Source organism: Taeniopygia guttata, chromosome Z (assembly GCF_048771995.1).
Source record: "Taeniopygia guttata chromosome Z, bTaeGut7.mat, whole genome shotgun sequence".
Taxonomy (NCBI): domain Eukaryota; kingdom Metazoa; phylum Chordata; class Aves; order Passeriformes; family Estrildidae; genus Taeniopygia; species Taeniopygia guttata.
The window spans coordinates 57,577,813-57,605,237 of record NC_133063.1 but is presented as its reverse complement, the minus strand read 5'-3'; the positions used below and the strand labels follow the sequence as shown (position 1 = coordinate 57,605,237).

The 27,425-nt window shown below is 35.3% G+C and overlaps 1 protein-coding gene across 4 annotated transcripts in view; it reads right to left on the bottom strand.

The window, feature by feature from the left end:
- Positions 1-896: 896 nt before the first annotated feature.
- The window catches only part of KIF2A (kinesin family member 2A), a 44,567-nt gene continuing 18,038 nt past the window's right edge, over positions 897-27,425 (bottom strand). The window contains exons 7-21 of one of the 4 annotated variants that reach the window (XM_030258254.4): positions 26,621-26,716; positions 25,777-25,831; positions 22,597-22,759; positions 19,186-19,276; positions 18,969-19,032; positions 18,473-18,564; positions 18,094-18,236; positions 17,157-17,361; positions 14,145-14,255; positions 11,442-11,509; positions 9,641-9,754; positions 8,232-8,382; positions 6,504-6,605; positions 4,410-4,545; positions 897-2,632 (exon numbers count right to left, since the gene is read on the bottom strand). In XM_030258254.4, the coding sequence (XP_030114114.1) occupies positions 2,547-2,632; positions 4,410-4,545; positions 6,504-6,605; positions 8,232-8,382; positions 9,641-9,754; positions 11,442-11,509; positions 14,145-14,255; positions 17,157-17,361; positions 18,094-18,236; positions 18,473-18,564; positions 18,969-19,032; positions 19,186-19,276; positions 22,597-22,759; positions 25,777-25,831; positions 26,621-26,716 (1,677 nt within the window). In that variant the 3' untranslated portion in view covers positions 897-2,546. The remainder of the gene's footprint in view (positions 2,633-4,409; positions 4,546-6,503; positions 6,606-8,231; positions 8,383-9,640; positions 9,755-11,441; positions 11,510-14,144; positions 14,256-17,156; positions 17,362-18,093; positions 18,237-18,472; positions 18,565-18,968; positions 19,033-19,185; positions 19,277-22,596; positions 22,760-25,776; positions 25,832-26,620; positions 26,717-27,425) is intronic. The other 3 variants (XM_030258255.4, XM_030258257.4, XM_030258258.4) reach the window with 3 other exon arrangements.

Genomic DNA, 27,425 nt, shown 5'->3' with positions numbered 1-27,425 from the left:
CACATTTATTTCACAGTTTAATAATTCATTAATTCTAGTGCTGCTTCACTTCATGCAGAACCAAATGATGATTTAAGTAGATACCCACAAAGAATATGGTTGGACTAATACAGAAGGAACAAGTGCTGAAGATACGTGTCACACTTCCTTGATGCTTTTGTTTTACTGGAGAGGAATAGAAGATCACCTTGTTTGAATGCTGTTAAAATAATTTTAGTCTGTTATGGCAATGGGCTGCAGAAATTCAAGTTCCACAACCAGCCTTATCAATTTTTCTTTATTCTAACTGCTAAAGTATCAGGTGCAGATCTCACTTATAGCAGGCTCTGGCACAAAGGCTGGCAGTAGACACAATTTCAGCTAGCATGTGCTACTTGACAGGATGCATTTAATTTACGGGGCTTTGTAAAAAGGTGCTGAAAGCTGACTGTCCTTTCTGTGCTTTTGGGACCCACAGTAAGGCACAGCCTGGTTGTGGTGCTAGGCTTGCATGGACAGATAGTACGGAAGCCACTGTTACTCCTGTGGGATGCCTCAGTTTCCAGAAGCTTTTCAGAAAGTAAGAATTGTCTAGAGCAGCTTCAGAGAAAACCTCAGATATATGATAATCTGTACTATCACCTGCTAACAGAAGCTATTGCCTTCTATTCCATTGGTTTTTTTCTTTTAGCTCTGATGAGTGATCTTCAAAAAATGTTCAGAAAGAGGTATGATTTTTTTTAAGATCTGCTGCAAAACTAAAGTCAGAACAGTGGTCTGGGGAACTTCCTTCTATATAATGAACTTGTATAGAAGAGTTTGCTTTATTCCAAACTCAGAAGCCATTTGAAAAATATAACTGATGTACTTACAAATTGAAGCCCTTCCCAAAGCATAACGGAAATTCTCAGATGTACTTCATTTAATAGCTTAATTTATTAAACACATTATGTAAAATCTACATTGTTTCAGTTTTCATGTTTACACACAAGAGGATTTTTTATTTTTAACCAGTATGCGACAAGAGCTTCCCATAGCCTACCTGTCTATGGGAGATACAAACATTAAACACTACAAGAAGTTCTGGCTCATTTAACTGTCTTTTCATTGCCTTCCCTTTATATCCCCCCTGCAAGCCTGGCACAAACAAACAAGCTTGTATTCCAAAAGTGGTTTTTAAACATTTCCAAGGGAAAGTCTGCTGATACAAACTCCTGGAAAGAGGGAGAACTAGAGAGATCTACAGTTCTTACATGAAAGGTCAATCTTTTTTGCATACTGACTTCCAAAAATATATCAAGTGCCACCATCTAAAAAGTGCTGATACACATGGCGCCATTTGTGAGAATTCAGGTATTTGTGGGATTTCTATTAGCACTAGGTAGAGGTATTGTGCAAAATCGTCAAATGATGCAATTTCACCCCACTTTTCAGCTGCTGGCACTGTACAAAGGGAAAAATAGGTATTGGCTACTTCTTAAAGCAACAGAACTACTCAAGCTACCTGCAAACTACGGTTAATGTACATGTAACTTTGTCATGCATCAAAATCCAAGTTTTTAAAACAGCATGTGAAAGGCCAGTATGGACATATTTATCCCCAAAGTTTGATAGTTAACTTATCCATACATAGCATTATCACACCATACCACATATCATATTGTCTGCATTATCCTAAGATACAACTCTCCTCAGTACATAAAACATTAGCCTTTAATATACATCAACTAATTTATATTTTTGTGGATTTTTGTTGCTTTGTTCAGTTTTTTTTGTTTTTTTGTTTTTTAATTGTAACAGATAAGATGTTAAAATTATATAACTGTTCTTAATGGTATTCAAATAAATCAAGATTCCAGATTTTCACATGAAAAATGGAATGTCCAGCTGTTCATCCACTCTTAACAGCCTGCGGTTCCTCTTAAAATGATATGGCACATCCTGTGAAATGAAACTACCCACCAAAAAATAAGTCTTCTTGAAACACACACACACTAAAGTAATTTATATTGACAAATAAGGAATGTATTTTTTAAGGCTGTGCTTCAGAAGGAGGATATTTAGAGTTTAGTAGCCTTCATCAAGGCACAGATGGGAAGAGTTAAGCACAGCTGTTTGTGGAAAAGAAGTTATGTAAAACCAGTAGTGAGGTGTGCATGCACGCCACATTTTTAAACTGCACAGCTGGTCTTTGTCATAAAACTGAACATCATCAGAAGGAAGTGCTGTGACTTTTTAATGGCCACAGTTTTACTTTATTAAAAATATGGCAAGTATTTCCAAACATTTCACTATTTGAATAAATGAAGTATTTTAAACAAAATGCTTCACAGATCTGAACCCTGCAGGTTGTGCTGTCTGGTCTAGAAGCATCTTGTAGACAACAGGACCATTTTACATAAAACTGAAAATGTCATTCAGGTGAATAAGAAACAGGAGACTTCCACAAACTTTTGTAACATTTTTATACTTTCAAGTAGTTGAGTTCTCTCGGTCACTAGGTTTTGTAACAAGTGTGTGCTACAGCAGTACAGGTTCATTAATTCCTTTAGCAGCAGAGGCCCTTTTCAAAGGGCACGTGGTCTTTTCGGGTTGATCTGTTTACTGGCCTGTTCCTCTTCTTGTAGAGCTGCCCGGAAAGATTTCACTTTGTCTTTAAGGAAAAAACAGAAGAATGAGTACTGATGTGCCTGTGCTCAACAGATCTTGAAACTAGGCGCTGATCCTCCACCTCCCAGCCCTAACAAACAACATTCCTCCACAAAAATAGCTGACACTACAAACTACAAGGGGATTGAGCTAAACTTGCATTCAAAACCATCCAAACAAGTTGCTTAGCAACTTAGTGTCTTCTTGGATACTACCCCTGTCTCTAGGCGGGATAGGTTTTTAAACTGCACAATTGTATTCCCAGCATGTGAACTGTTCACGCTTCATTCTCCTTCTATCTTAGGGAGTATACGTAGATATACACTACCTATATCCTATTCCTTCCCAGCACCTTCCAAACCACTTTTAGGGACATAAAAAACCATAGTTAGAGTACAGTCTGCCATTTCTAGTACATTCTAAAACCCAGAATAGTAAATTCTAGTCCCCTCTGTTTTCTTATGAATGTGCAAAACATTTGTGAGTAAGTTTTGGAACTTACTCATTGTAAATAGTTAAATATATTGTTCACTGGTTTCATTGTAATTCAGTAAGAATGAGAGAAACCTAAGGAAGGAAGTGTGGCATCCTTGTTTTTCTGTTCCTATCCCTTCCGTGCCCAGTAATATGCCCAAGAATGAGAAGAAGGAAACTAAAATGATGGCAAAAATATGTCAGTCGCACAGTGACAGAAGTAAAGGCTGAACAATTCAATGACCATTACAGCCATGAGCACAACATAGATGATACCAAGACAGCATTTTTGACTTTATACATGTAACCTCCTGTAAAACTACAGTTATATTAAGCTGGCTGTAAAGATGTGAGATCTCTTAGCATTTTACCTCCAGGAGCTTTTTCAAAAACAGTATCTGCTAAGTTTCTGAAGAATAGGTAGTCACCTAAACTGCGTTTTTTTTATTGCTGGTGTCTCAAATTGTCATCTTCTGAAGAAAAAGCCATCATCCATAAAAAACAAAAGGAAACTCCAAATCCTAGCAAAAGTGTAATTGGCATGCAGGCCACATCTGATCTGCTTGTTGTATTCCAAACAGATACTCAGACTGAGTAAAACGTGAGATTTTAACTCATAGGTTTTTAACATATATCAAGAAAACTGTTCCATCATCCTCCTAACCCACCCTTGAGCTTTTGCCAGTATAGCAGTATATATCCCAGAGTAACAGTTAACAAAAAAATGAAAAGGAAAATTAATCTTTGGGATATAACCAACTGACAAGCTGTTTAGAAGACAAGTGGAAGAGTTAATTTTGGGCACTAAGAATTAGCTGCAGTTTAATTTTCAACAAACATAGGCTGACAAAATTCAAAGGCTGTTGAAGAGAAAAGTAAACAAATAACTGAAATACTCAGAGCTTAATGGTACTCTTAAGCACAGTCTTAAAAATGATAGCGGGCTCCCTGCTACACTACAGAACAGCAGTACATTTTCCTCATTGCATGGCCACCTATTCTTTTTCATACGGTTGGTTTGGATTTTCTTACCTTCCTTTAGTGTTTTGGGAAAAAAGAAAAGGTGCAAGACTGAGTTTGTACTTCCTGGAGTTAAAGCATGGACTCCTCCTTTACATTAGGATTAACGGATCACAGATGTGAACTTGTTCTTAGACTGCAGAATAAATGTCCCTTCCACTGAAGGCCAGCATAAGCAGGGAAAAAAGACCCTAGAATACAGCCACTTGCTTTTTCTCCTTGTTTTTACTGCAAGTCTCCATGGCATATGCTAATAATGTACAAAGACGTGATTAAAAGCAACTTACCTCTAAGTTCAGTCAGAATATCAATTTTTTGATCTAGAATTGCTTCAAGTTGGGTAGCGTAAGAATCCACATCATAGTCTACTTCTTCTGTCATCTCAAGAAGTACTTTTTCAACTTCCAACCATCTAATGGATTCCTAGAAAAAAGTTTAAAAATACAATAAAATACATCAGCAAAGTGTAAAGACAAACAGCTGATTAAGACTCTTTCGCTCAGTGACCAGACACACTGTACTACCTAGTCACCTTAATAAGACAGATTTCAATCCAAAACTGAAACATTATTCCTAATGCAGCAAAACTGCATTTTTTTCTACATTATTTTTTTAATTCCAGTGGTCACATCATCACAGGCAAACTCCAGCTACCCAGTTCTCTTAAAATTCAGAACATTAGATGTTTGCAAAGCTGAGAAATTTAGGGAAAATAACTTCCTCATGTTTGTCTCCCCTTAGACAAGAGTCAAACTTGGAAGTTAGGCTCTAAGTATGGGCTGCTTACCACTATATACTCACAAAATCATTATTACATTCAAGGAGCCAAGAGAATAATTGCCCTGTTTAGAGAGAAGTTGTATAAAAGGATACCTACTTCAAACTCACTATTATATTATCTAAATCCACACATAGTATATTATCTAAACCTAATAAAGGTTGGTTAAAGGAGCTTATCTTTGCACTCTGAGCATTACAAAAAACAAGAAGAGAAAAAAAAAGCTTGTAGCAAAGAAGAATGGAGCCAGGAGTATAAATGTTACAGAACCATGCAAAATTGTGATCAGAAGAACTAAGTCCATTATAAATGCTTTAGTTTAAAAAAAAAGAAAGCAGCTGACAGTTCTAGGTATACTAGAAAGCTTGGTTTGACATATTAAGTCTTTCCCTCTGTACTCCATAGCCCAAGTGAAACTGAAAATGTAGTCCAAACCCCTTGTTTGTTTTTTGACTGTCAGGAGAGATGGAGCTTATACTGAGATAAGATTCATGTCACCTAACATAACCTTATACATTGAAGACAAAGACTCCTGAACATTCAGAGCACTGTAAGTTGTACTGGTGTATTTTAGCCATTTTTGTTAGGAAAGGAAGTTGTGTATCAGCTGCTTTCAGAAGAATGCTGACAGAAGATGACTAGTACAGCTGCTGGCCTTTGTATCGGTGCAGAAGGAGCAATAATCTCCAGCAGAAGGCCAGATGGATACACAGAGGCAATTACATCTTAAACTAATGCAGCTTGTCTCTCCAGAAGCTGCATTAGGATATAACCACAGCATATGGCACATGACTTGCACACTTCTGTATGTTTTACTTCAGGGCTAATGTTCCATAATAACTAGATCTCTACATCCGATGTAAGATGTTTTTATTTAGCATCTTGCTTTATTGTGAACACACATCAATGTTCCACTAAGTGAGATACCTAGGCTGAGGAGATAATGTGTATTCCCTACAGATTTGATAGTCTGCTGTTCTCTAGGAACAGATGTGCCAAACAGACAGCTTGCCTGAAGGCTTTAAGGTTATGAACAGAAGCAATCCACATTTCCTTCTGAAAAGAAATAACTCATAGCCATGATTTTGTGAGTGTAAAAGGTTCCATAGCACTGACCAGCACTATATGGGAAGTATTCCTTCCAAAAGCCCTGACTAATGGTGAGTTAAATTTTTATGTACCTGTAACATGGAATCAAATAGGCAGTTTGAAATACATGTCTCTCTTCTGGATCTCAGCGGGAGATGTCACAAAAGAAAACTCAGATTCAGACACAATACTTAGACGGAGATGACCAAACAGAAGTGGTGCCAACAGAGACATAACTATTAATTACCAGCCCAGCAAAGGAAAATTTTACAAAATTTGTGGAATGACACAGAAATATACTGCTCTTTAATCAGGGGGACAAAGACCAGGTGTTACAGAATATGTTCCTGTTTGTTTGGTACAATCAGTTTAATATAACAAATCAGTTTAGGAATGTTTGACAGACAGAACGACTACAGATCACATACCCCTCCCTCTTCAAGAGTATGCACTTTCATTGGGAAAACCTGGATTCCTGAATTAGGATAAAATGAAGTGGAGGTCCATCTTTTACCTGGAAGATAGTCCTGTGGTCTTCTACTACTCGCTCTTCCATTTCTACCAGTTGTGACACAGCTTCATGGAAACTAAACAACTGCGGAGAAACTTCTTCTTCCTAAAAACAGCAGTTAACTTTGTTAGCATGGAAAGAACTGTGGCTACAGAAAAATGTTGAATGTGACCCATTTCATCACAGAACGTGGAAAAAATATGCAGAAGGCAAAACCTGTCAAAAACAGAATTTAATACTTAGAAGAAGTATTAAGAAAGTCTCTAGGAATGAATAGAAGGGGCAATAAATTCAAAATACTTACATAGTTAAATTTAATTAATATTCATCAAAAATTTCCAGTCACTAATCCTAGCAAATACCAGAAATCAAAATATTCCACAAAAAAATAACAAGTTAAAATAATGCAAAGAGGAAGTCTCAAGGGAAGAATCATAATTTCTAATTGATTTTAATGCCCACAGAAGATTTTGGTGTTCTGTCAGGGCCTTCTGTTATTCATGCTGCAACAGACAGGAAAAAAACTTTCAAAAAAAAGAGAACAGCAATTACATTCAAAACATTCCAGAAAATCAAAATTAAATTAAACTTTTGGGGAAAAAAGTTAAATAAATGTGAAGGGAGAAATCTAAAATCTACATAGTGACTGATAAATTCGAAGAATGTATACGTGGATTTACAAATGAAAGCTTTCTAAAAATGGCTTCTTTAGAAATGAATAGTCAGCAACAGAAGAAAGTACTGTAAGCTGTAATTAATGTTTAGCAACATGAGGAAGAACAGTGTAGTCCCTTACACAATGCCTTTGAAATATTTTTTAAAATATTTTTTATAATATTATTTAAAGCATTAAGTATAGCTTAAATTCACTCAACATGAATGAATGAGCAATGAACAAGTGATATGAGAGGATATCTGGCTGGAAGGAACATCCAATAGGAAGCTCTAGGAATCACTACCATGTTCTTATGAAACAGAGTCCTGGAAAAAAGTAATTTACTAAATCGAGATATACCACAGATATCACAAAGGGATGACTGACAAAATTTAAGAGTCTTGTGAAAAATGTAGGACTGTAAGGATTTTTCTTTTCTGTTTTTCATAGGCATTTTCACAAATAAGAATTTTAATCCCTTTTGAAATTTAAGGACGAGGACTAAAGCTGATAATCAGCAATGAGGAAGAATAACCTTTAGAAGACATCTCTCAGCTCCCTACTCCTCCAGCCCAGGGAGACATACTGGGAACATCATGTGGCAGTCTTCCTAAACACTGTACTGGGGATTCACCCTAGGAATACCAGGAGGAGGAATGATGGGTAGCCAGATTTCCACATGCAGGAAAAGACAAACTCAGCTGAAATGAAGTTTGCATGCAGGGAAAATAATGCTCAAAATGAGAAATGGTTAAATAAAACAGATGAGTTTTAGGATACTTCCAACAGCCAAAAAATATGTGATGCTATTATGGAAAAAATGCATACTATAGATCATCACCACAGCCTGCCTAGACATTAAAAGCCCTAGTCAGCAAAGAAGACAAAGAAACCATTCAAGAAACATTTTTGGGTTTGGTGTTTCTTTTGTATGGAAACGAGCATAATACCAAAACAGAAAAGGTGAAGAGGTATGCTGTATGTATTTAAGATCTTACTAACTGGCTATTGATCTGGATTTGTTCTGCCCACTGTATGTCATCATCTCTTTCCACATAATTCTGTAAATCACTCACATTTTGTTCACAAAGCAGTTTGAGATCATCCCTCTGAGGAGAGCTTCCCACACCCCACTGTGTCTCCAAGTCATCCATCTGATTGGAAGTATGGTGTATAATGGAACGGATATCTCCTGTGACATTATGATCAAATGTCAGCTCCTTCATCCTATGGGCAGAAAATGTTTCACTTGAAAATTAGTAACCTCCTGTGCAAAAGAGTCACAACTAAAACTAAAGCTCTATGGGTTTATGCACAATCAGTTCATTTAATAAGGAAGATGATGATGTCAGCTTCACAGATTTAATGTACTTTCAGTGACAAAATGATGTTAGTCCAGTTCCTAAAAGGCATGAACCCTTGCATTTTTATCACTTGCATGTGGATTAAAGTAAATCTAGCACAAAAAAATTATTTTCTGGTTGAAATCTTACTACTTGTTACCATTTAGGAGGGCAAAAATTTCAAACCCCTCAACATTAACTCTTTTACAATGGGTGATATTTCAAAGAAAAGGTCATAAGCACCCTAGACCGGACAATCTTTCTTTTCCTGCATATACAGTTGTGCCTTAAAAAAGTTAGTCAATCAGCCCTGCACTAGCTGTTATAAGCAAATCAACCAAGAAATTCTAAAGAAAATAATAACTTGCAACCAAGCATTTCAGAGAATTAACAGATCCTTTAATTAATTTCAAAAGTTGAAAATATTTTAATAAAAATGGTAGTAGCTTTTTTAATAAAAATGTAAGTAGTTTAAAGATTGACTGTGATTCTGTAAAAAAAAAGCCTATTTAAAAGCAAGTTTATGAAAGATGCATGACAGTCTAAGAGCAAGTTTTAGAATAAACTCTTAATGTCTTTAATGGGAAAACTGTTCTTTCAAGTTCTTTATTTACTACAATGGAAAATACTTTCAACTTTTATCTTCAGAGTGCTGAAAAGCTTTAATAACACATGTATATATATATATATATATACACATTATACACACATATATTTAACGTATATATAATAATATATATATATACACATTATACACACATATATATAACATATATATAACATATATATATATATTTATACATGTAACAAAATTTTCCCTTTCAGAGATATTCAAATTTTCCTAAACACAGAATTTTTAGATTTGGTCCACTAAATGTACAAAGCTGACATCACCATTTCTAATTTTTTTTAATGTATGAAGGAAACTAGCAAGCCTGGATACAGAATGTGGATGTTTAAGGAGGGTAAACAAAATACTGGGAAGATGATTGCGTATCATGCAGAACCATCACCTGCCAAACCAAAATTAAAACAAAGTATGTGTGACTCAAGGCAAGGGGACTAATGAAAGGTTGTCTGTAAAATTACATAGCCAAAAAGAAAACTTAAAAATAAAGTTCCATGTATAGAATGAAGTAGACCTGGTGTTTGAAGGAGAAAAGTCGTCATACTCATAGGAAGGAGAGAGATCAGAGCGACTGCCACTACCCTGTGAGAAGGGAATGTCCGAAGGACTAATTCCAAATTCCTTTACTCTGCAGCAGCAAAATACAGTGGCAAATTAAAAGAAAATGTTCTCATAAACACAGTTAAAATGACAACTCTTTGTTTAGCATACTTCTTTAATTGTTTAATTACAAAATCATTTTTATAACACAAGTGTTTTGACATATTTAAACAGTTCAGATCACTGGCAAAACTGAACAAAACCAGTGCTGCCAATTTGCAGGAGACTGTAACAGCAGTGTTTTGAGAAGAGTAATTCCAGATTTTGGTTTATATACTTAATATTATTTGGTCTACATTCAATATTCCACTAAATGACTCCTTTAAAAATATCAAATCATTACAGCTACGAAAGCGTAAATTCTATGTCACCTCCTGTTGTCACTGCCCACACACTAGTGTTCAGCACCTAAAACTAACTGCTATGAAAATTATGTATTATTAGAAAAAAATAAAAATCTATACAAAACACATGAAGCAACATTTCAGTGACCTGTATATACTCCATAACAACATACAACTTTAACACTAAGAGGAGGAAACAGTTTCAGTACAACTATTTAGTACACTAGAAGAGGTACTTAATTTGTTTTGTAGTGACTTTTTATGGAATCACTTCAGCAGCGTAAGTTGTATAAGGGGTAGAAGTCCCAACAATTTTTGAATGTGCAAGGTCCTACATCATGTTACTGTAAGCAGAGGAGTAGATGCCTCATTCATTTCTGGGAGGAAATGAGACAGACTCGTCCAAGCAGGCAGGTTTACTCCTAGCTCCATTAACCTAGACACAAGGACATTTGGAGACTGACAGAAGCAGGCAGTAAGCCTTCCTAGTAGGCCTTTGTGCCTTGACAAGTAGAAGCAGTTGTGCTTCTGCCTGACCTCTCACTGGGGCAAACAGACCCACAGATGGTAGCCTCTTCTGGCAAAGCCAGGGCTTCCGATCTCCCAGAGGCTGTCTGCCACCTTGGTCCTTTGCAGCAAAGCAAAGTGTCTGTCACTGAGGCATAGGTTTGGCTGCAGGGACATACAGGACTTGATTACACCATCTCCACAGACTCTAAACATAGGAGAACTGCAGTTGGTGACGGCTCCTTTCACACTCACTGGAGAGAGTTGAACACTTTCTTACAGCACTACAGGTCTCAAGTGATGCATCTGCCTTTGGAGGTGCTATTTTCTCTACAGCGATCATAAAGCTTGTTGGATTTTCTGCCTTTTTAAGCCTTTACTTAGGGTTCTCAGATATTTGCTTGAATTTGGGAAGCATGAAATTTTATAGGTATATATAATACAGACTGGCAACTGCACACAATTCCACGAAAAGGATGGGGAAAAAAAATCACATCACAGAAAGGTATTTAGCCAACACTCCAGGGAATTGTCATGAACACCAGCTATCCCTAATGCAAGAGATGGTCCTTTCAAAGGGCAAGACTAATGTAGCCTGTCCTACATACCTTGCAATACACATTATCCATCTCTGGATAATGGCATAGATGCAGTTTTAGTAGATTCTTTTGTAATGGTTGTACAAAGTGACAATTTAAATTGAATGTGAGCCTGGATCAGTAATTTGGTTTTGATTTTATTAAGAAACACAACTACCATTAAATTATTCAAGTAGCTAAAATAATCATACATCATGGAACAACATTATTTCAAATGTCGGTCATCAACAGCCAGTACAGCTTTAAGAAATAATGTTTTTCATACCTATTTGCATATCTCAATGTATTTAGAGTGTTTTCACATGATGCCATCCCTGGAGAAATTGTAGCAATCTGGTGAAAACAAGCCACATGTTAGCAAATCACTTTATACAGATGAAAGGGTAGACAAATTTAAATGTATATATATTTTTAATGTCCAGTTTCATTTCTGATCTTCTAAAAAAAAATGTCTGCTATGTACAGGTGTCCTTATACAATGACATCTCAGGGACACAGATGTCTAGTCAAAGCTTCAATTTAATTTTTTTAACCGTACCATGAACATCAAGAGTTCACAGAAATACAATTTCCCCAACCATCTCGGTAATCTGCTGTGTAAATGTGAAATTGTAACTTAAAAACACACTCCTCAAAAAAGGAAATACATAACTCGGTAGGCCCTAAATCTAATATATCCTATAAACAATTACCAAATTATTTTTTATGTATCTTTTGAGACCCTCCTCTGTTCAAGGAGATTCTATGCTGATTTTGGCCACATCAGAAACTGAACTTAGTAATAGTAAAGATAAGCTTGAGTTTAACTATTTTCCTAAGTAGAGATATATTTTTTCTCATTAGAAATTATCTGTAAACAGGATTTGATGGCAAACCTTTCACAAGACCTATCTGGAATCTAAGGTCTTTCTTTTTCCAGTTAAATTAACTACTCTGAAGATAGCACCACCTTTCCCAAAATCATCAAAAATTAAAACTGACTGGGAAAAGTGGGATCATTATTTCTCCTAATTTCTCTCAGCAGTCCAATTTTTCCACCTGTTCTCTTCCCTAAGCAGTTGTAAAGGCTCTACCCAGAACAAACACCTCTGTGATCCTACACACTAACATTTTTGTGCCATCATAGACTCAGGAGACTGAAACTGATGGTGATTAAATAATCCTCATCTTCTCTTTCATCCTGCTGCTGACATTCCTGTATAAAAGCAGAGGTAGTCATCCCAAGAAGAATTTCTGCTTCTGGGGAGAAAGGAAAAATATGTGGTGGATGTGATCATACAAACCTAAGTTTAAACCTCTAATACTGGTACATATCAATTAATGAGGAAAACAACAAGCGCGTATTTGAGATCACACCACCGCATGTCTCTTCTGGGTGCTAATCAACAAAAATCTAAAACTTCCTAAAGCCCTTCCAAACTCAAATAACATGAAAAATACATACATCTCTTCCACCAGTTTAATGTTCAGAGCATGCCACAGACAGTGATGTTTAGATTGATGGCATTTGGCTTCCCAAGCCATTGCTACATGTGATACAGCCTGGAGACAGCTGAACTATCCTGACAATTGGAAGTGGTGAATGAATTTCATGTTTTCCTTTGCTTTGTCATTGTGGCTTTTGCTTTACCTATTTACTACCACTGCTGTAACACTAGGAGACTGCTCCAACACTTTAAGAAGCATAAGGTACAGCTGCTCTAGGGAAGTGCCACTGTAGATGCCTTGGTCTGTGTGAATACCCTGTTCAGGACACATAAACTTGTGCACAAGTCTTGCTGTATAAGCCTGCTCAGGCCTCAGCCAGCCAATTCTAGGCAGGACAGGAGGACTCAGACCTCTCTGTTGCTCACTTTCTTGTTCCTAATTCCAAATAAGGATGGAAAAGGCTGCATTACTTATGGACAGGAGCATCTTTAAGATGTGTAATAATCATTCTTCCTATTTTGAGCATCTCTATGCTGCTTGTAAGCCATCACAGTGCGATCAATGGCCCTGTTGGGACATGGAAGTCTGCAGGTTCCTACTCCTACCCTGGAGGGCTGACGTGTCTGACCACTTCAGCTGTGACTTTGGCACATGAAGGATGCAACATGTCCAGGAGCAGCACTGGTTAAAAAATGAGATTATTCTATGTAGTCACACTGCAACTTTCGAATGACAATTCATTATCCTACAATGCAACTCTTAAAAAACTTTAAATGGTTTCTCAAATTATTTAGACGGGAACAGTAAAACTGCAATGACTGATAAAATGAAAAAAAAATTATGCTGACTGCAAAAATCTGGATTTCTTTTGAAGGAAGCAAATCCTAGTCATAACTGTTCACATTATGACGTTTCAAAATTTTATGAGCTTTCAAAATATTTTTCTTAACAAATTTGAAAGAAACAGTTTCCAAACCATAGTTAAATCACAGAGAGAATACTCCACCCCTAAAGATGAACCTTTTAAAACTGCAACATATCTATTAACAATAAAAGGAAAAGTCATATAAAAATGAAGTATAGAAACCAGCCAATGAGTTTTACTCAAATATTCTCCTTACAGATTCATAAATCAGAAAGCAAGTGGAAAACATATGGCAGGTATTATATTTCAGGAATCCTTTAGTAAGTTAAAAATCACAAGATTTTACTACGTCATTTTGTAAAAATTCCATATTGAAAAGCACCACATAGTTGAAGATGTCTTATTCAAACAGCATGTTTGAGCAGTGTATCAAATCTCTCAGCTGGTTCCAATGCTTGGCAACTCCTTTAGTGAAGAAATTTCTTCTAATAATCAATCTAAACTATTGAGAAATGTCTCTTTTGAAATCCCTCTTCACATATCATGTCAATTAGTAAATAAATATAAGTCCAAGACACTATCAGTAGCACGCAACCAATTTTTAAACATAAAAGCCTAAACTTCCAGTGTCTTCTCTCTTTTTGATTGTTAGAACAGTTAACCAAATCAACTTACCATACAGGTACGTGAGTTTTCTCCAATGAATGAATCTCTTAGTACCTGAGTAAGTTTACTTGCTCTAAAAGGTGTGTGAGGTTTATTCCGGCCTAAGGCTCTAATGCATTCCTGAAAGAACAAAGAGATTCTTTATCATGGGTTAAAAAAACGTAATAAAAATGCAATTCAGAACCAGAAAATACATGCCTTATATTTGATGTACTCCCCCAAAAATTACATTAAAATGTACTGCTAAAAGCTTGGATTCAATAAGCATTAGGCTTCCAACTTATCATTAAACTCAGTAAAGAGGAAAGAATAAAAGGATTAGAAACATAAAAACTGTTTCATCCAAATTGTTCACATCTATTGTATCCAACAACAAAACTAAACAGTGTTGATGTGAAATGTTCAGGCTTACAATTACTCCTGATCATCAGCTACAAAAGCCTGAATGAGCTACAAACTCTGCCAGCAGCAGCAGCAGCATGGGCAGGGACATGGGTTAAATGCACCAGTTAAAAGTAGTGGCTTTTATTCTGATTTTACCACTGTCTTTCTTTACAGCTTAGAAGAAAACCAACTTCCTGAAAGCTTCCGCAGGTCACTAACCAAGAAGGCATAGCTCTCTACTGGAAGCAAGCTCTCTACTTAGCATTGGAAGACACTGGAAAAATTAGGTCACTCCCTGTTTTATGTGATGAAACAGGGATAAGATCGTCTCTTCCATGCTCAGAAGCAAGGGACTACACTAATATTTGCAACTGACTGGGTTTCAGTGAGCAATACTGTATAGACGTAAATATTATGAAATTACTACAGAAGATACAGCAGAACTAAGTACAACAGTGATACCAATCTAACCATCACTTCCGTCCACTCAGTGCTCTAATATTGTCTAAAAAGTTATTCCTATGCAAAGAAATTTTAATTCTAAATTTTTGTATTGTTGTCATCATAATATTTTGCCTGTTAATTCCAGACACTGCATTTTCCTTAACAGACATCTCTTCAGATGCAAGATCTCCTTGGCGCACTTTGAAAGTATCTACACTCAGAACTTCTACAGCCAACCAAACTTCAGTTGTATTTCAAATTAGAGCTTCGCTTTTAGCTCCACTAAAAAATGGAATAGCCTTTGTCTTATATGAATAATTCTACAGAAGTTCAACTAATCCACCAGCTGCAGACATATCAGATATTGAATTACTGATATGGCAATCACCAAGCTTCTAAATGATATTTTAATTTAGTATAATGATTTTTAGTTTGCTTACACTGGAAAAATCAGAATTGGACTATCTCATTACTAGTAAAAGATTATCGAAGGACATCACCAGCTTCTAAATTTCTAGCAGAGTTTTAAAGTACATTAAGTTTTCAATACATCTCTGAAAACCAGACAACAAAATGACAACACTACTCCCATGTAGAGACATTACAAAAATAAATTCCTGTGCCAAAATCCTGAACAGGCTAAGACTGATATCCAGACAGAAAGAGCAAATCTGGGATTATCAACAAAAAACACTTTGTCAGAATGTATTAGTTTAATTAGTACTTGAAAATAATTTCATGGCTTCTGAATACAAATGGAAAAGGCTGTATAATGTTTTTGGGATAGATGGAAAATGGCATAGATGTCACTGAGAAACGTTTATGGTTTTGCACCACCTTTTAGACCTCTGCAAGACATCCATTTATTTTTATTTCCCTCTTTCCCAAGTAATTTGGATGAAAATCACTAGTACAGCAGCAGCAGAACATTTTGCTATAATTAAAAAGACAAGTTATATAAAAATTAACTGAATATATTGTATGAGCACTATCCAGTACAAAAGAAATAAATTGAAAAAAAACCACCTCAAACCAGTCCCTCAAAACAAAACAGCTTTCTTCAGTTACATTTGGAAATGAGTAGTAACATCAACCAATGGTCCCTGCATTGCCTACTTTGATGTTAAAGCAGAACATCAAAAGGCCAAAGTTTTAGAACTGCTCCTTCCAATTTTTCAACATGCCATAGAATTTTGTAATGACACATTATGCATCACAATTTTATGGTGTGTTGTGAGATCTGTTTAGTCAGATGCCAGTCTTCTCCCCAGTTTATAGTGGGAATAAAACGGTAACCACACAGATCTTGGGGTTCAGATTTTTTACATAAAACCAGTGTTGGTGCTGAGAGTAGTAAACCTAAGCAAAACTAATCAAAACCGGAGACAAATTCTAAGAAACTATTGTTTCTCCAGTTTGAAATCAAAAAATTACTTCCCCTATTTAGACTGAGCCTCTTTCAATCACTTTAAAATATCAAACAAAAAAAACCAGATGAGTATTTAAGTAGTATTTATTTGCTCTGTTTATATGTCCTAGATTGGATGTATAAAATCTGTAAAGTGACTGTATCAGACAATTCGATATGAAGAAGGGTTGACAAAAATGGATTTCACCTTTCAAGGCTTAATTATTTGCTAGTTTTTTCTGGACATGCTGCTGTTGCTTTAGTCAATATATTAACAGCAGTAAATATGTTGTCAGTGTAGTATTATTTTTTATTTTAAGAAAGAAATAAATAGTGAGATCAGTAAGAGTAACTACCTGTTAGTATTTCCTATCTTGAGTACGAAAGTAAGTAATTTGCCTTCCTATTTTAGGTATGTATCAGAAATGTCTACAAATTCAACCACTGGGACTTCTAGTGAACTTGTTTTTTTGGGATGTTTTCTTGTTTGTTTAGGGGTTTTGTTTTGTTTTTCAGTTGGCTGGTTGGTTGGTTTTGCTGGGGTGTTTTGATTTTATTTTACAAAAACTACATGTAAGTTGACAGCACAATGTTTCTGCATTGTTTCTACTTGGGACTTACTAAGTGTTCCCTCATGCACATAGTGGAAAAATTAATAAATTGTTTTTTACCTGTCATATCAATAGAGTGTGTAGACAAGCCGTGCAAAAACACTAATTTTGCTTGCAATTGCTATTATATGTAGGCTTCCGCCTACTCCAAAGCAATAGAAACATATCAGTTACCTTGAGAGCTAAAAGGCTCTTGTTAATTTCTGCACCTTCCAGTCGCGTCTGCCTATCTGCACTCGAAGTATCTGCTCCTCTTTCATTGCCAGCCAAATCAATCAGAGAAAATTTACCATGCAATTTCCCTTTCTTTCTGAGAATAATCTGAAACACTGCATGGCTTCGAGATGAGTGCGCATTTGCAGATGTCTGGCCAGATGTCCTTTAAACAAGAGACGAGCAGAGAAAGACATTAACTGGTGGAGGATCATACATGTTAAACACTAACCTCACAATGACAGGTTTTCAGGGCTGTTTCCTGTATTTTCTTACATGCTGATAGAATGTCTAGCACTCTTGTGGACGCTAGACATACAACACTAATAATTAGATATACATAGTACAATTATGCCTCTTCGTCCATCTCTTTGAATGGGAATGGAAGATAAGTAACGTTTTGCTTCCCTTTTAAAATCAGATCTTTGCATATTTCAGATTATCAGAGAGCTTACACAAAAAATGTTGATGGCATTTTTATCTGATCATCTAGCAGTCCATGCTCAAGGCTAAATTTAAAAACAATGAAGCTGAAGTCTTGGAGGGAAAAAAAAAGGAAAAAAAACTTGTGCTTAACCTCTGCCAGTATGCATCAAGGTCTTTTACAGATTAAGAACCTGGCAGCATTCCAGTTTTTAAATTATATGAATTTAAGTCAGTAAGCTCCTTACATAATACATGCAATTCACATCCTCTTGAACAATCAGTTATTTCTCTCTAGGAGACAGAGAAACTCTAAACATGTCTATTTAAAATGTAGGTAGATTCTTTACTTGTAGACAACATCATCAAAAACTCACTTGCATATGGAAAGGCATCACTACAAAGATACCCCAAAATATTCTTGTTCTGATTTTTTAACATACAGTGAAAAACTGGTGTAAGCTATAGAAGATACCTGCAGCTGTTGCCTACGTCAATAAGCTTAAGAACATCTTCAACACATTTGACTTCTCGCTCCTGTAATCCCACCACCTGGACTTGCTGTTTACCATCTTCTAACACTCTTAATTTTGTCTTCCTGTTCAACAGGTCAAAAACCTTAGGGAAGGAGGAAAACAGAACAGTTAAAAGAGGAGCTTTAAAAAAATTCCTGTTTCGAATTCCATTTCAAATAATGCAAAACATTCAATGGAAATACATGATTGGACAGGAAATGTAAAGAATTCCTTGAAATACAGCTTTTAATACAAAGAGGGAAAAATCTTTTATGTGACAAGCTCAAGATTTTGTGTATGAGAAACTCCTTCTTTCTCAGAAAAAAAAGAGGTACTTACCTTACCACTGTAGATCTCAAAAAATGTTGCATATACTTGAAGTTCTAACTTCTTATAGTTTGGCATCTTTAGCATTAAAAAGACATCTCGAGCTGTGAATACATTTCACGAATAAAAAGAAATCTTATAATGTGTTTTCATTTAATGATGATTCATTAATGTGTTAACAGTCTATTTTACAGCACCACATATTTTGCAAGAATGACAGATAGCGTCAGTCAACCAAGCCTAAAACAACAAAATCTAAACTGCCATATTACACTGGAAGATGCAGAAGACCCCAAAATTATAAACCTAAACAATCTGTTATTGCATTTTTGTTAAGTAGTCTATATTTACATTACTGTGTAAAGGAAACATATCTAGGACAACTTTTGATGCTACCAAAGCTCCACTGCAATTCAAAGTAAGTAAACTGTTACATTTGTATGACAAAGAGTAGAAAATGTATTAATCTCAACTGTCTGCCCAAAGCCAACTGATCATGAAGTCTCACCTGCTAGTGCATATATGCCTTTAGAACAATCTTGGTTCTTTCCCGAAAAGTCGCCACCCATAGTCTAAATTAAAAAAAAAAAAAAAAAGCAAAGAAAAAAAGAAAAGCACCATAAAAGTCACAGAACTATACTTTACATATTTCTTATTTATTAGAACTCATATAAGTGTGTAATGTAAAAAAAAGATTATTGCTGACTTGTAGAAGAACTACTTACATGGGTTTTCCCACTGCCTGTTTGTCCATATGCAAAACAAGTGGCCATTCCCCTTTCAAATATGGTTTCCACTAAGGGTCGAGCTGTAAACCTTAAAGGCAAAAAAAAACCTCTACTTAGAAAACTGGAGTACTTTAAGACGCCACTACCCCAAGGAAGATTAAAATGCTAAGGCCAGAAGTGACAAAATTGATTCTCTATTTTGACAGGTCAAAGGACATTTATACTCTAATTTTTGAAGTAATACCAGCTCTAAGGTATTCAAATTTTCCAAACTATCTCAAGCTACAAGGTCTCTCTCATTAGTTTTACAACAATATAATCCTTCTTTAAACCCTAAAACAATTATTTCCTTGTTTTAATGATCCAACACTCCACACTTTACTAAACAGAGTCTGGAGCTCCTTCAACATGACAGAATAAGAAGATACTAAAGCAGGACAGTGTAGCAGATAGGAATTTTGTCAATAGTAAATTTCTGCCGTAGTTTTTTTTCCTCCCCAAATCAAATTCCAAGATTAAATTTGAAAGACAAGAGGCCAAAACAACATTGCACATCTGATTTTTTGAGAACATGCATACATTAAGAAAGGGCTCAAGATAATGGATACTCAAGCTCTTAAGAATGAAAAAAATCTACTTATCTGTCAGGTACTATCTGCTGTGTCAAAAGTATTATCTGAAGTATCATTTATTTTTTCATATAATTAATTTTATTTTAAGACACACAGAACTATTGTTCCTACTTCAGCTGCTTATACCATTTTTTCGTTATAAACTCCAAAAGCAAAGGGTAAATTAATGGAGGATTACATATGGAGATGAATCTCTGCAAAATAATTTCTAACCTTTTTCCAGTTGTTTACAAATAAATAACCTTGTAGTGACCAACAAAGAAAAAAATAATTACAGAAACACTGAGATGCTACAACCTTCCTTCATTTTGTTTTCAAACACAAGATCACTTACAAAAATAATATGGGCAAGACTGAGCCATTCAGCAGCAACCCAGGGTTATGTAAAGAATCTAGATCTAGCTGAATCATGAATTTTCATCAATACACCAAATGATTCCTGAACAGCCTTAGTCTTTCTTTCTTTGCTTTTTCTAAGTATATGTCTTCTGTCTTCTCAACAGGGTATTCCCATATTTTGATGTTTGTTCTTTCTATATATAAAAATTGAAAAGACTTCACAAAGTCTATCCACCTTAGAAGTACACTCAATTACTTCTGTTTGACTGAATTTGAAACTGTTTACTTTGCTGATTTATTAAAAAGGGACTTAAATGAATCTATTTTCAAGTAAGAAAAAATTACAAATCTATCTTAAAATGTATTCATAAAGGATTACACAACTGCAAATGAGACTATTGTAAAAGAGCCCAACTTTACTTTTACTAGAACTTTTATTTGCAACCTTAGTGTTTCAGAAACCTGAACTGGTTCTCCTTTAAAACTTATATGGCATATCCATTCCAACTAGTGAGTGTTTTTTAATAGTAACAAAGATTTGCAACTCTGTGTTGTGGTTCGTGGAGTAAAAATACTTAAAATACAGGTTAAGCAAAATAGTAATAGTAGCAATAATGGTAATAATAATAGTAGTAGACGTAATAATAACAGAGTAGTACTTTTCTACCTTGGACTGAACATTTTTTCAGCATACAGTAAATTTAGCATATTGGAGAAAAATGGAGCATCTTGACACAATATTTTTTTCCTTCAGTATGACCCTGAGGCCCTGATGAGAGCACATGACACCTATCTTGCTCTTATTTCTGTTATAATGGAAGACCTTCAAATAGATTGCCCTTCAAGTAATGATCATTATTGTGCTATATGAAGGAGAAGGAGAAAGAGTAGAGATCTACTGTTTCAGGTTGAATACAATAATAAATTCTTGTTTTGCCATTAATGTATTACATAGCTAACAAAAATTCTGAAAAAACTAAGTACAAAAACACAACAACATTGTATACCAAAACCACCTCTCACATTAAATACCATGTTCACACAGATAAATAAAGGAAGGAGGGAAATTAGAAGAATGGATTGTCAAGCAAGATAATTACTTCATGCATCATCAACCAGCTGGCTCTCCCACAGCTCTTCAGTATCAAGGAAAGGAAAGATGCTACCAGCAGACAACCAGCAAAGACAGAAATCTCCAAGGACACAGCTTTCCTGTTTACAACTCATTTGTTAGTATTAGTTTTATAAGATTTTCCTTTCACCCCCTTCTCTAACAAGTATAAGATAGAAGTTTTTATTTCACAATCTTTTAAGAGTTCTTTTGCTATCCACTATGAATCAGGGCATGATCCTAACTTTGACTTCTTAGTTGTGGATTAAAACCAAGAAATAGGATATTTCTCTGTCAATACTTTTTAAGACTATGGGAAGCACTTCCCAAGCATAAGAAAAATTCTATCTTCACCAAACTCTTTTTTAATATCAGCATTTCCTGCAAAAAGTTTCATAGTTATTTAGATGCATACTAAGATTCTGATCAATATTATGTCAGTGACTAACCTTGCCCACTACTGTATCTACTTCATTTAGTGACTTGTTCAAGGAAATTGCTACTTCTAAACATGCTTTTAAAAATGCTGTGTGAATTATTCTGTACCAACAGTGGAACTGAAACAGAGGAGCAAAGAACAAAATGGAGATACAAATATCTTTGGTCTAAGAGAGGATATGCATCTTTGCTGCTGTTTGTTTTTAAATTAGAAAGATTTGGCATTTTCAGCAAGATAACTTAACTCTATACACTTCCACATTACATCAGCCAGATTGCTTCCAGAAGCTAAGCTAGCTCAGGTATCTCAGCAATACTGCAATATACACTCTCTCGCTTTATTTGTACTCTTTTCTCACCCTGTACTGATTTGTCTCTTAATTATATCTTAATTTATTTATCTCTTAATTTTTGTCTCATATCTATCTCTTAATTATCCTGTATTCAGGCTGCAAGCTCTTTGGTGCATGGGGTCTCCTTTTCCACCAGTTTTCCTGATGACCAAAAGCCATGACTCAGGTTTCTCAGGTGCTGCACACACACTAATAAGACAATAACCTAGAAGCAAATGGAGAACTGATTACGTAGCTCAAGTAATCAGAAGCTGAGGAAGCAGGCAATGCTTGCTAGAGCCTGGAATGCAGCAGGGCTTGGAGGAGGACTGGGAGTAGGAATGAGGTCAACAGAGGTGGAAATTACATTGCAGGTGAAAAATTAGGCATAAAGAGTTAAAACAAAAGTAAACAGGTAAAAGAATGGAGGTAGCCACATACCATCTGGTCACACAGAGAATAGGAATAAAGTCTAAAACCAATGTAAGTGTAACAGTTATTAGTATGGAAAAAACATGAGAAAAAAGATTCACCAAAAAAAAGCATATACACGTACCTGTAAACCATTTCATTAGGAGCCGTGTCATCAAAGGCATAATCAAAACGAAAAGTTTGGTTTTCTAGGTACCTTGTTAAATCCACCTTTTGCTTTGGTTCATGTACCATCACAACATCTTTACTAGGAATTGTTATTACATCAAGGTCTTTCATTAAAGTTTCTATAAAATAAGTGAAATATATATTTAACTAACAACACATCATTATTTTCTACATTTTCCCATTGTTTACACTCTCATAACATCTCAGATAACACAGCTCCTCCAAGTAACAACACTGCAATGGATTTGGGCTTCTGATGCCTAGATAGTAATCTACTAAGCAAGAGGTTTCATTTTCGAAGTCTAGTCATCCTATCCTACAATGGCTAGAAATTAAAGAGAGGTAAAAAGCTGTTTAGACTAAAGACTATGATCATTAATTACAGCACTTGGTGTAACTGTAACTTGTTATGCCTTCTATAACACTTTTCTTGGACTTGAGTTCTTATTCCTCAGTGATTATATAGTCTCCTACAGCTCACTGCCATATCCTTTGAGTTTTTATAAATATCTTATCTAGTGGAGAAAGCAGATGGTAGTACTACACTGCTTAGACTGTCAAACTTGAAAACACAAAGAAATTAACCTCCTTAGGATAATACATTTTATTTTAAAATTTTATCTTTGTATTTTCTTTAAATTTTGCTTTCATTCCTCAGAGACTTTTTCCTTTGTGCACTCCTCCTGGAACCTACAGGACATATCTTTAATATATAATTTCTCTAAAGTAAAACCCTTTCTAAAGATTATTTCAGCAGAATAAGCTGAAAATTACAATGATCCTTCCTGTCACTGTGACTTCAACAGTGAGAACCTAGATTATAATTACTGGACAGCACTGCAATTTACTGCTAATTGTTGTATGGTATATGAGTCAGCAAAACAGAGAACCCAGTGATCCATAATATGCACAAAAACAAAGACCATTTGTGTATATAGTCAGGATTCACTAATGTGTCTTACTTGCATTTTTATGTAAAATTTCTTAAGGCATGCAGTTCAATAATTTGATGTGACTTTATATAACCAGATAGAAACCTTTTCATGAATTAACATCCTCATCAAACAGTACAATGGTTACCACTGCATTACATTACACACCAATGGAAATGCACATTCCAGTCAATGCATAATGAATTTTTCAACTGCACTGCAATAAAATGAAATGCAATTATTCTGCAGCAATTGCAGATAAAAAGTAAGGAACAGTGACAAAAAGATATGCATGATGGACAATTCTTTGCAGTAAAAACCTTTTAGTTTAACCAGTCAAAAGAGGATTTTTCTTAAAAAATTGTTTGTAGTAAGACATTTACTTCCTCCTATCTATTTGGTATGAGAATCTGCATTCTTTGCTGATGAAAATTAGGAATAATGTCTCGGAAACTCATTACACATTTCACAATTATAAATACATGTCACTGAACTAAAATCTCAAAGTGTCACTCTGAACACCTACGTCCTGTGAAGCCAATCCACAGAACAATTGATGCTGAGAATACCTAATGCTTTTGGTGACAATTCTGCATTTTTTAGATGACAAAACAAATTAATTTTATTTTTTCTAATTATCTAGCATCTTTAATTATTTTATACTTTTCTATGATTTTATGAGACTGCTTCTAGAGAACTGAGTGTTTTCAGGAGATTGTACCATGTGGGTACTAGGTTATCATCGCCTTCACAGATTATTTAGTTAACATCTTTTTTACTCCTGTTTATTCTTAAAAATGCAAAACAGCTTTAAGTATCAAGCTCATTTTTACTAAGGCATTCATATTTCTACAAACTCCTCAGATCTACTTTTTTAATAGCTCCAAACCACTAATACCAAAGATATGCAACTTCCACAAAATTGAATCATACATCTGAATTCCAACTCATGTCCCATAACAACTTGTTTTCCTTTATTGTGATTTCATTTTGTCCACCTCCAGCACAGGTAGAAAGTCACATTTTTCCCAACAGTAAAAGTAAAAATGAAAAGAAAAAATAGAATTTCAGCAATGTGAAAGGGACAAATAAGACAAAACCTAACTATATACTGGTATTAACGCATGTATGGGAAAGGGAACATATACTCCCATTTTCTTTTGGGTATGCCTCAGATAATCCTCAATGTGTACTTCCAACAGTACAAAAACAATAAATGGCATCCCATGTTGTATCAGTGTCAGAGTGATGCTCTTTTGAGTCCCTTCAGCTGAACAGAATATAAGAGAAAGAGAAGGAAAGGAACATCTTACAGCACTGGATTCAGACAGGCTGCAATCCAGTAGGCATTTGTGTTCCTAAATTCCCACTGAAAGTAAAAGAGCTTCCTAGGAACTTAAAATTTCTGTTTAACTAGAATTGAAAGCTGAACAGTTTTTTGGTGTTTGATTTTGTTTTTTGTTTTTTTTTTTAATACAGACTCTAGTCTGATGAGCAGGCAGTAAGAAAAATAGTTCAAACACTTATCACATAAAATAGAAAGACATTAAGGAGTTCTTTCAGTACCTAACAGTGTTTTAGTGGCATATGATATGCTCTGGAGTAACTTTACCAGCCCTGAGCAAAAACTCCAGGGTGTACAAGTCTGTTTGCCTGCAGTCAGCTGGCCCTGTGAGGATGTCTTGTACAAGTTCAGGCACCAACCATGTCATAAGATACTTCCTGGATGCCTGATTCAAGATCAATTGGAATATATATAAAATATATATAAAAGTAGTTATATAAAAATATGTATTAAAGTTTTCACTGTGTGACTCTCTGCTCAGGAGATCACTTGAAGGATACTTCAAAATAAGTGATCCTTGAAGCATACTTCAAAATAAGTGATCCTAATACAATGTAAGAATAGTGAAGAGATTACAGTAGAATTCATTTCCAGATCAACTAAATACATCCTAGATGACCTTGGAAAAAACTGCACTCTTTCTGTGCCTTGGCTCCTAATACATAAAATTGTAGCAGGTAAACTACTTTTCTCCCCAGGTTATGACAAGTCTATGAATTTTCTAGGTTCATCACACATATTGTCTAATATAAGAGCTTCACCTTTGATAAGTACTTCTAGAGTTGTTTAACACAAGTAATGTTACTATCAGAAGCAGCTTTTCAGATAAACAAATGAACAAAATCTTCAACAATCATACCTTTTTTATTGAGTGGCCGTTTTCGTACACAAACACAAATCCTGTGCTCATCAATCTGCAAAGGAAAGTCATTCAGTGAACTATATCCCAATTCCAGTTACAAAATATTTAACTTTATTTGACTTCTCTTTTCAGATTAAATGATTGGTTAATCATTTAAACGAGGAGAAATATTCAAGACAGTGAGTCATCTGAACATGTAAAAACCCCTTGTGCCTGCACAGTAGCCAAAAACCCAAAAGAGAGATTCATACATTAACAGAACTCCCCACAGAGAGTGATCTAATCCAATAGATCAACAGGTACTATTGGACTATGCAAGCAAGTCCAACTTTAAAAAGGTAAATATGCTATTGACAGAAATCATCACATTCTCTGATTTCCATAGAATTTGAATCTTGAGTCTTAGAGTCTTGTGGAATCTAAGGATTCCACTGCTCTGACTTGTCTGCAAACTGAAAGACTACATCACCTTCAAAAACCATTATGTTGTAGAGAGTTCTTCAAATAAGTTTCATGGGTTTGTGTGCACATCCCTTAGCATCCCAGGAAAATTTACCATACAAAGGCTGAGTGACTACATAGTAAAAATTGGCATTATTTAATAGTTAAAAAAATACTTAAATAATTTAATAATAGTTTAGTAAAGTAGGACTTCCAAAACCTACTCATTTCAGTATTAACAAATTACTGGAAAAATAAACCCATGTTATATTAAATACTAAAATATATTAAAATACCTATTTTTTGCATTAACAGACAGAAGTATACACGGACAAAAAAATGAAAACACGCAGCAAAAACACAAAAGCATAACACATTTCCATGTTGCTGGCATACTTACAGGATCTGCAGTTGTGAGTGGTCTATAATCCAAACTTCCCCTGAAATCTCTTATCATACACATAATTTCATAATTTGGGTTTGTAGCATCAACATCCTAGGAAAAAGTAAGCAACAGAATTTCTACTATAGTTTTTGTTTCCAGAAAAGGCCTTAATTAAATGATCTATTAAAAAAAGACTCATTAACCGTCATTTTTTTTTCTGCAAAACACCAGAAGTGTCTCTTTCAAGTTTAATATAAGTTTAATGCCCTTTTCCACACTGATGTAGCTAATTTACTGACCATAAAGGAAATAATTATATGCTTCCCATGTCATTTTGGTTGGCATATAATAGAAAATACTTATTAATTCAGGACTCATTAATAATCTACTCAAGAAATAGAAATTACTCCTGCCTTTGCCAGCACCTTCACACTGAAGAAACATATAGTCAACACTTCCTTATCTCAGGTATGGCACCCTGACAGATGCACAGATACTCCACTACACAGGTATGACACACACCACAGAGGACAGAGCAGGAACCCCAGTTGCTCTAAACACAATTCTGCTGGATACAAGCCAGTTAAAGTAGCTTTGTCCTAACTATTGGTCCTGTGTTAATTTACACACTTATTTGGATGCATTGCAAATTCTTCCCAGACCCCCAGGAAAGCAGAAGCAATCCCAAGGATACTCAATAGGCTACATGCAGGCTGTGATGGATCTGGCTGTGATAATTTTCTCCATAGAAGAAAATGGTATGCAGCTCTTCTTTGGATTTGTGCTGGAAACAGGGCTGATAATACACGGATGTTTTAGC